Here is a 9,988-nt window from a genome sequence, read left to right as displayed (position 1 = left end):
TGTCTGATTCAATTTCACAGTGAGATGACTAAAAAGAGCCTTTTAGGCGAGAGAACGGATGTCTCTTTATTGCTAAACAAAACTATTATCCAGGATGTAAGATCTGCCCAAAGGGTCTGTTTTGGGGTTTTTAATGTCACAAGAAAATATGTTACACTGGTGCTCATGCATGATGAACATTGCACTCATGAAACAAGTGAAATCATTACAACATAACACCTTTTAAACTCAACTGTTAACTCATGGGAAAAGAGTCCCTAACTGAACTCTGAACTTTTTCCGCTCTCATACAAAAAAAGGATACACAAATATTAGTCAAGGACATATTGCTGCCATAGGCCATGAAAAGGCACTGGCTTACTGGATCCGGAAACCAGGAGTTGCTGATCCTATAAGAAGTAATGAATAAATTGAAACATTCAAAGTATAAATGCAGCCTGCTTTAAAGCATTTCCTTTTGAAAGATAGAAAAGCCTTTCCCCAAACAAAGCCAAATAGGGCAACACCCTACAGGAAAATCAGCAAGACACTGGTTGGAAACAGAATACAAAAGTGGAAGACATGCTTGTGAACATATAAAGGTGAGCATATTTCACATACAGTATACGAACAGAAGCTCAGATAATGAAGGCATTCAGCAGGTGTCAGGTAAACCCCCTTGCACCGGGCGAGTAGTGACTTGTCTAATTACACTTTGAGGAGTGATGGCATATGTGTGCAGGCAGTGCGGAGTGGAGGAGAGGAAAGCATGTTGGCCTGCTATGGGGGGGTTGGTGCCTGGGGTCGAGGGCGCGCCCACGGTTCACCTGTGACACCTGGCTGGTGGAGATCAAACTGAAAGGACACAGAGAGCAAATTCTTCTAATGAGAACAAGACCACGTTATAAATACAATAAATAAACACCACACACACAGTGTGACTGATACTAAGTGGGAATGACGGATGCTTTTTCCAAAATGTAATAATACTAATATTTAGAACGCGAAACCTCGTGCACGATCACATTCACTTTTTTTTTCTATCGAGCGAGCGCTCAGAGAGAGAGAGAGAGAGAGAGAGAGCGGGGAAGAGAATCTAGAACGCCTGCATCTCTAGAAGCTCTAGCTCTCTCTCTCTCTCTCTCTCTCTCTCTCTCTCATCTCTCTCTCTCTCTCTCTCTCTCTCTCTCTCTCTCTCCTCCTCTCTCCCTCGCCTCCTCCTTATTCCACACAGTGGCAGCGCTGGCATAGCATCGTTGAGAATACCCTGAGCCGGGAACGATCTGCGGTAACTGCCAGTGCGCACCTCCTCACTCTCAGATCCCTGCGGGCCGTCATATAGTCGGTAGGCGTGTGGCGACAGAACCCGACTGCACAGCGTCAGCGCAAAACACTGCTATTTTCTGCCACGACCTAAATAATTTCAGCTATAAACGCGTAACCTAATTATTTCATCTCCTGCTTCTCCCTCTCTAGGTGAGCTAACAAAACAAACAGTGGATATACAACACAGGAGATCTGAACTCTTCCTGGGCACAGCTGGAGAATTGTTTTGGGGAAAATAACTAAGCTGCTCTCCTGTCCACATTGCCCCCCCCCCCCCCCCAGGAGTGTGTGGAGACGGGACCTCTGCGCGGTGAAGAGTCGCTCCTGTGCCGAACAGACGCACTATAAGATCAGGAGGGATTTAGAAAGGAAGGTGGAGGATATTTTACGCACAGCAGCAATCAGTAGCCTTGTGTGACACGCGGCTTCCTACTGCGAGTCCCCTGCTCCGTTTAGGATTCAACACAGTCGCTTCGGATTTGCACTTGACTAAGTCCACACACAGCAGTCGGCTGGGATGGATTCCTTCATCATAGCGGCACTGGCGGTGTGCTCTCTAACGGCACCAGCCTATGGGGACAAAGGGACCAGCAAAGCCCGGAGTTGTTCGGATATCAGGCAGTTTTATAGCGGGAAAGGATTCACTCTGGATGGGGTCCCTCAGTCTGAAATATCAGGTAAGTTCCCTCTGTGCGCACTCATACTGTGGATGTGGAATACATGTTTTATTTACCCCAAACACACTTTCAGGATCATATACCTGTCGATTAACAACGCAACATTTTGCCATTAAATGTTCACTACACTGTGAAGCCCCATACAGTTGCTATGAACTCATTGCCACTGAGAACCATAATCCCTCCGCAAGTCCCCCTAGGAATGTTAGTCTATTTTGGGGCCAAAGTCGCACCTGCAGTATCAGTATTTGTTGTATAAGTGTTCATCCGACCTACCCTGTAAACATTTATAATTCTGAAAATGAATGATAAATGTTGCATACAATATTGTTTTTAAAAATCACTGCAGGAAATTGTAACCTCCAAATGTGCCTTGTTAATCACACGCTAACAATTAAGTGTTTTGTTGTAAGAGTGAGCAAACCCAGGTTCTATCTTTTTACCTTTAATACCTTTTGGCACACACTTTTCAAGTCACATGCTGAAGCAGGTGAGCTCTAGCTCTTGGCTATTTCTCAGGATGAAACGCTGCTTTGAAAAGACATTAAGACAGTACTCAAATGTCACAGACAATCTGGGTGTTTGATCCCTCATCAGAAATATGTAAAAGTCCCTCAAATTCACTCACACTTGACATTTTGAGAAACACAGATGCAGAACCAGAGACTGTCTTTCAGTTCTAATTTCTCAGTTTCCATACACTAATCTGCTACTGACGCTTCTTAATCTTCATTTTAAGCCGCCTGGTCTCTGTGCGTTGAATTCTATGAATTGCCAGTCACTTGACCATGTGCTGTAACCATGCAAATAAGATGGTGCTCACTGTGTCATTCATGGGCTGATGTCAGACAGTCACAAGCCCCTCTGCAGTTCAGATGATTACATGCGTGCCTACTCTGGAATTCAGTGCAACACTTTTACACACATGAACACACACACACACACACACACACACACACACACACACACACACACACACACACACACACACACACACACACACACACACACACACACACACACACACACACACACACACACACACACACACACACACACACACACACACACACACACACACACACACACACACACACACACTTTACTTACATTTCAGGTTCTATGGTTACAGTATCGTTATCGTACATGCATGGACAAGACTCAAGACTGTGACTGTGTGCTTACACAACCACTTTCCTGTGCACAGATTTAAAGGGAAGAAAATCTATTTTGAACTTGCTTAAGTTTAATTGCATTGTCCTAAAACTGTCAAAACAGTGACTGTGAAGAAAGTAATGACTATAAATTACAACACTAATATTTGAAGTTATCTATAGCCTTTTAGCAGCAAGAAATGAATGTTAATGTGTGCAATGATTTTTACTGTAACCCAGCCACAGGCCCTCTCAATCTGATAACATACCCTTCCTCGGAAAGCCCCTTTAGACTGCGTCAGTCACCTTCTCTATTTTGTCCAATTCATTTTCCACAGATTGCTACAATACTGACAGTAGATAAACTCCTCTCCTCTGTGAAGACAGAAATGTTTGTCCATTAGAACAGGCCGTATAGCACAGAAGAGTGACTTTCTCCAGTAATCACCTAAAGGTCATACTCTCAGGATGATCCTAAAGTAGAAACTGCTCTATTTTCTGAAAGCATATCACACAGCACAGCACGTTTGCAGGAGCATTGTGTCGTGACCGAAATAGCATGTCAATGCTGTGGGCTTCGCTTTTCACCCTATAGATTGTAGTTGTTTATTACGCAGGTTTCTAGAGCTGACACTGAGATGCATACATGGAGAATCAAGTGTGTGCTTATGAGGAAGATGATATCTGATGAAAGGATATACAGTAGATCATGCCTGGTGATTGCACTTGTAGAATAGGAGATTATAGGATTTGAGGGTGGGGCGGTAATGTGATGAAGCTGTTAGCTCATGTCATCACACCATACATCATAAGGTAGTGAGGGCCAAGTAGTAACTGGACACTTCTAATTTAATTGATTGACCATACTGAATAAATCATTTGGCAGAATTAACGCCAGCACCGGTCCCTTTGAAACCCTTTTCTTCCAAATGTCTGTAATCCATAATGCTTTAAAGATAACATCTGTCTTGTCATGACACCACCTATTCTTCTTGTTTCAATCAATGATGTGGAGCTTACTTAAGTCTGGGGTCAATGCATTCCTAGTAACGGCCCGTCCACACAGCGGCGTGCATTGAAGCTTCCAACGCTTCTGCCCATTCACTTTTAATGGGGTGACGTCACTTTTAGCCGAACTGCATTTTGGGAATCGACGTGGAGCGTTGCTGGCGTAGCTGGCGTCAAAAGTTGAGCAATGTTAAACTTTTGACGCCTCGACGGAGGTGTCAGCCAATTAAATCCCGTTTATGAAAATCTGCCAGTACAAGCTCTAGCCAGTCAAACCGCGTGTATGCTGGGAGAGACTACGCAGTTCATTTCCTCATATTCCAAAAAATGGAGGGAAAATTCATTATAGCGGTAGTGAATCACCCGGTGCTGTATGATCAGTCTCTGTTCATCTACCGGGATACAAACCGGAGGAGCGAGGCATGGAGGGAGGTGGCAGAGACAGTGGGTGAAACTGGTAGGTTTTCACCTGTTTGGGGATTTTATATCCAGTTTACTTCGTTTTAACATTGCTATTGCTTTGTATGTCGGGGGTGGGAGATTCATGTGATTGGTTGTTGGTCGCGTTGCTCGCAAACAATCCCCAAGCTTCAGATACGCCCACCTCCAAGCGTCAACGCACGCCGCTGTGTGGATGGGCCGTAAGAGTGAAAATAAGGGAGTGAGACAGAGACTGAGTGCCGGGGAGAGATAGAGACCTGAGAGAGAATAAGAGAGATGTATAGGTGGATACATGTTAGACAGAAAGAGAGATAGAGGAAATGCAGATTTGGCTTTGACAATATTTCTCCCTGTGTCCCTGTCTCTTGGCTCTCGAGCATAAATAACCACTCATCGGCTCCAGTCTGACATATTAAATACCTCAGTAAAATATGAAAGATTTAATTTATGCCTTCTCATCATGAGCCACATGAACGTTTTTTGTGATCCCTGACATTTGAAGAAGGATATTTCCTGCTGTGACACCAGGGCTTGATCAACTTAATGTATTGGCGGTGCCTGACTCAAGGTCACATGCTGAGAACATCTCCTCCATTCAGTCTGGGAGGACAATGAGAGACGACTGCAGCCTGACTCTAAAAATCAAGTCCACTGGCAGCACATTAAAATCCTTGTGAATGCTGCTCTACATTTGTTATGAGGTACAATTCCTTGGCACACCAAGTTGAGAATATACTTCTGAATTGAACATTTGATTACATTTTTAGATTAACAAAATGTGTTATATCAAACACGAAAGCGTATGCAAACACATCTCAACAAGTTAGGACCTTTTGAAAAGTTAAAGCTAGCTTTTTTAGTTAAATCCTAACAGTTTGTGTTTTAAAAATATACTTTTAACTTTTATACCACTGTTGGAATGAGTAGCCTTGATGAAAGATAATAAAGGAGAGGAAGAGAACTGCTCCCAACACCCCCCACCACCTCACAGTCCTTGTTTGATTATGCTCAGTCAGCGGTGAAAGAAGATTCCTAGATATTGTTTTCACACTGATGCGCCTCATATAACAACGTGGATGGTCCCCTGTTCTTAAGTAATTTGCCCTAGAGTAAAGCCATGCGGAAGAAAGCTATTGAGTTAAGGGTGAGCTGTTTGTTATTGTGTTAAATCTGTGTTTACTGGACCATAGGAACAGTATCCATTGAGCAGAAATGAAATGTGATGGTTTGAAACTAATCATAATACGTGTGATAAGTTTAACTCTCCCCAATGTGATCAGTATTGGAAACATATTTTTGTTGGTATTTACCAAAAAATGGATGATTGATTTTTACGAGGCTCATCTGTCTCCTCCCTGCACTAGCCCCTCCCTGTCCCACCCCATCATTACAGTCGTGATGACTTATCTTTTTGTCTTTCAGGGGATGACATTCTTCATCCCTCTGTTTCTCTCTCTCTCATCGGCTCTCGAAGAGAGAGGCGCCAGGCACTCTTTGAAAGCAGCTGGCAGCCAATGAGTGTTAGATGTCCAATGACATAAGCCTTTTACAAAAAGACAAGCTGCATGAGACATCTGCAGAAAGGCTGGTAACATTTTGGTATGGCATCGGCTTTTCCCAGGCTGTATTTGTGTTGTTGTTGATTGCTGGTTGCTACAGGCTGATAGTGAGTTACTCAGTGCTCTTAAGTGTCATCTCTAACCAGTGTTTGGCTAATGATACACTGGGATCGCTGCTCACCAGGCTCGCTAGGAACGGTTTGCTGACTAACGACTGGCTTGTGGCTGGGATATGGGCTGATCAGTATGGTAGCCAACAGCGAAAAAGTATGGGAATGTTTTGAACTCAGTGGCTTGACTGTGAATTTTCCTTGAAATGTATAATGGCAGCGTTGTAGCTAAAACAGAGCATGAGTTTTCAGACACAGCGTAGGTAATCTCCCCAGGCAACTCTCTCACCTCTTTGACTGTGTAATGATAAGATAATGGCTGCTATGTGTGTTTTCTGCCCCCTACAACCCTTACCAACCAGGGGTTGAATGGAGGAGCCCACTGCCTGAATAACATTGAACTGGACAGCCAGGGAGATGCTGCAAAACCAACAACAAAACAGCTAATATATGAAAGAGATCACATTAATAAACATTTTTATCAGGGATGCACCAATCTAAAACTGATATTGGGATCTGGTATTGGTGCCAATGTGGACTATCTATTTCATTTTATGTTTCCTTCAGATTTTCACATGCACGTATACCACTTCATGCATCGGCAACAAGGCGATAGACCGCATAGCTGAAGGAGCTGACAACAAACATGTTTTCTGTCTTCATGTATTATTTCCTACAAATGTTTTTGGGCTAGAAAGCCAGTGTTTTCAGTGTCTGGAAAATATAACACAGTCAACTTAAACAAGCACCTTCATGAGCATCATGCCACAGAGTTTGACACATTTGAACTATTATTTACAAAGTTGTCGCTGCAAGATGTATTATTTTACTAAAAGTCAATAGTTTCGTTAATTCATATCTGTATTTGTTTGTTACATCCAATTTACCAAAAGTTATGAAAGCAATGTTTAATTCAAGCCTGGTGTTGCCTTAAACATAAAAGAATGATGCCAGTAACTTCCATAATGAGGCATACATAGTGTTCTTTAAACACTTTGTCTATTCCCAAGCCCAGGTATAGTTATCAATATTGCAACTGAGCAATTTGGATCGGTGCATCCCAACTTTTTTAATTTACCCCCATTGGTATACAAGCATCCAATGAATCCGTGAATCTGCATAGTCCAGGATTGTACATTAGGACAGCAAAAAATAGGTTCACGGTGTTCTCTCTCAACTAATGCATTGCTCCGTTAACAGTGTTACTGAGCTAAGATGTTAGTTGTCTGCCTCTGTAGTCAGATAATGAGCCTTACAGCAGCTTTTGTTTGCAGAAAGAAATTACAAAAAATTGTTTCACAAAACACATTCAGTTGTTAAGGCATTTCCATTCTGCGTGGATGATTGAATGCATATTCAGCAAAACAGTCAAAACAACATTTCCTACTGTATTTCCACTGACAAAACAAATGACTAAACACATAAAGCCAGCAATGTTATGGATTCCCTTTTGAAATGGCTCTAGACAGACAAAGGGACAAATCAAACTTAGTAGCCCAGTAAATAGTAAACACTGTGTGTGTGTTGAGATAGGCTTACAATGTTGTCACTATGGCAGTTCTGGACAGAATTCTTATCTCCAACCTATTAATATCCCCACTGATGTGATGTTCTTATTCTTCATATGGTGGATAACTAATTGCTCACGCTGAATTACATATTGCCATCTTGTGAATGGAACTCATTAAAGGACTCTGAGATAAGAGGGCCAAAGCTTATTTGAAGGTTAATGTCAGCATAAAGCCCTGTGTATTTGTCGCTCTTCCTCTATGGGCAGATTAAAGCAGAAGCAACAGTTGTTTCTGTATCGCAGTGTGCAGGCACATAACTCTGCTGCAGTTTAAAGGGTATGAATCCCTGCATCTGGGCGCCTTTCTGTGCCTGTTTCATTGTGTGTTTGTTAGCGTGCGTGTCTCTTTGTGTACGAGTATTTGCCTACCATCTGAATATGCTGGAGTTGTTAAAATGCTGAAGTCAGTAAGAAGCCTCTTGAAGCATTAAGCCATAATGGGCTGCAGGGAGCATGAAACAAACCACAGTGTGTTTGATGTTCACCATACAGTAGAAAGAGAGAGAGGGAGAGCGAGAGAGCCGATGGACTGCTGACTGTGACTTGGCCTGCCCTGGTCTGCTTCGTTTTGCTAGTCCCTGCTCCGCCCAATGACGACCTATATGTAGGAAAAAACAACACAAAGAAAAAGAGGAGAAACGATGGAGTTAAAAATGATTTAAAGCAAATAGTTTCTTTAAACAGTGTATTTTCGTTACCTTTATGTAATCGCTTAATTCTCGGGGCCTGTTAGAATTAACATGAACATCTGGAGGACAGTCTGTCCAAACATGTTTAGCTGCTCTGATCTCTGCAAAGTCTGTGAACTAGGATGGAAAACAACTTTGTGTAGAGATTCTACATTTAGCAGTCTATGAATTGGTTGTCTGATCTAAATGTTTTTTGGGCAGACTATTTAGGGTCAGAATATTTTTTACCAAATTATTACTTTTTGTACAATAAGCTGACAAACACTTTACTATTTCCTTTTCTATTTCCGATTAACTACTATTTAAGTAAAACTAAAGCAGTCTACCTCAGAGTGTAAGAGGTTAGAGATTGCTTTTTAGAATATAATGCACTACCTAATCAGTATCAGCTTCCTCTTCGATGACCAGCATGCACTTTAGCTGCTGCCATCCTCTCTTTTCTCTGTTCTCGCACTCCTCGTGTCTTTTGTTCCCTGTCACTTGTCTAATGTGAGAGTAGGAGTTCACACATACAGCAGCCCTCCATTGACACACACACACACACACACACACACACACACACACACACACACACACACACACACACACACACACACACACACACACACACACACACACACACACACACACACACACACACACACACACACACACACACACACACACACACACACACACACACACACACACACACACACACACACACATGCTCAAACAGATGATAGCATAGGCCCGTCTTTTTATGTCACCACCGGGTTTTCAGTGTCATTGCAACAGGCTTGTGTGTGTGTGAGTGTGTGTGTGTGTGTGTGTGTGTGTGTGTGTGTGTGTGTGTGTGGTGTTCCTCTGAGGGCTGCAGTGTGTAGTGAATGACTAGGAATTGGTTGTGTCAAAAGGAGAGTTATTCCCTTGTCACAGCAAGTGCCTTCAGTGTCTCTTGTTGTGTGTGTGTGTGTGTGTGTGTGTGTGTGTGTGTGTGTGTGTGTGTGTGTGTGTGTGTGTGTGTATGTGTGTCAGATGCAGATGTGTGCCCAAGTGCCCAATGTGTCCATAAGCATATGAGAGAGAGTATTCATTTGTGTGTGTGCCTCAGATGTGTCTGGACTCCGCATGACTTCTAAAGCCACACTGAGAATGTTATTGAAGCACTTACTCTTCATTTGCCTTCCAAGTGTGTGTGTGCATACTTGCTGCCATTTTTTGTTGTGCCCTTTCTTCAGTTATGTAAATGACACATGTGTCATGGCAAGATGTTGTGGCTCATGTCCCCTGTAGCAGTGCTTTCTGTAGACTAGGTGGGTATTTGAAGTGACAAGGAACTGGCTTTAGCTCTCAGCGTGCTCCAGCTACCTCTCTTCTTACTCTCGTCCCGCTGCTTGACAGATGGTACAGACTCAAACCGGGACAGCCACTATACCATATTAAGCGAGGGAACGCAGTACGAATTTTACAGGGTGACACACCCATATATGCCA

At 42.9% G+C, this 9,988-nt stretch overlaps 1 protein-coding gene across 2 annotated transcripts in view; it reads left to right on the top strand.

Annotated features, from left to right (window-relative positions):
* Positions 1-1,222: 1,222 nt before the first annotated feature.
* Positions 1,223-9,988, top strand: part of LOC117462160 (glypican-1-like) — a 63,037-nt gene continuing 54,271 nt past the window's right edge. Inside the window, exons 1-2 of one of the 2 annotated variants that reach the window (XM_034104247.2) lie at positions 1,223-1,324; positions 1,456-1,982. In XM_034104247.2, coding sequence (XP_033960138.1) covers positions 1,823-1,982 — 160 coding nt within the window. In that variant the 5' untranslated portion in view covers positions 1,223-1,324; positions 1,456-1,822. Of the gene's footprint in view, positions 1,983-9,988 lie in introns of both variants that reach the window. The other variant, XM_034104248.2, reaches the window with a different exon arrangement.

The sequence above is a fragment of the Pseudochaenichthys georgianus genome, chromosome 17, assembly GCF_902827115.2.
Source record: "Pseudochaenichthys georgianus chromosome 17, fPseGeo1.2, whole genome shotgun sequence".
In the NCBI taxonomy this organism is placed as follows: Eukaryota; Metazoa; Chordata; class Actinopteri; order Perciformes; family Channichthyidae; genus Pseudochaenichthys; species Pseudochaenichthys georgianus.
Note: the sequence above shows the minus strand (reverse complement) of the source record. Positions and strands in the feature narration are given on the sequence as shown.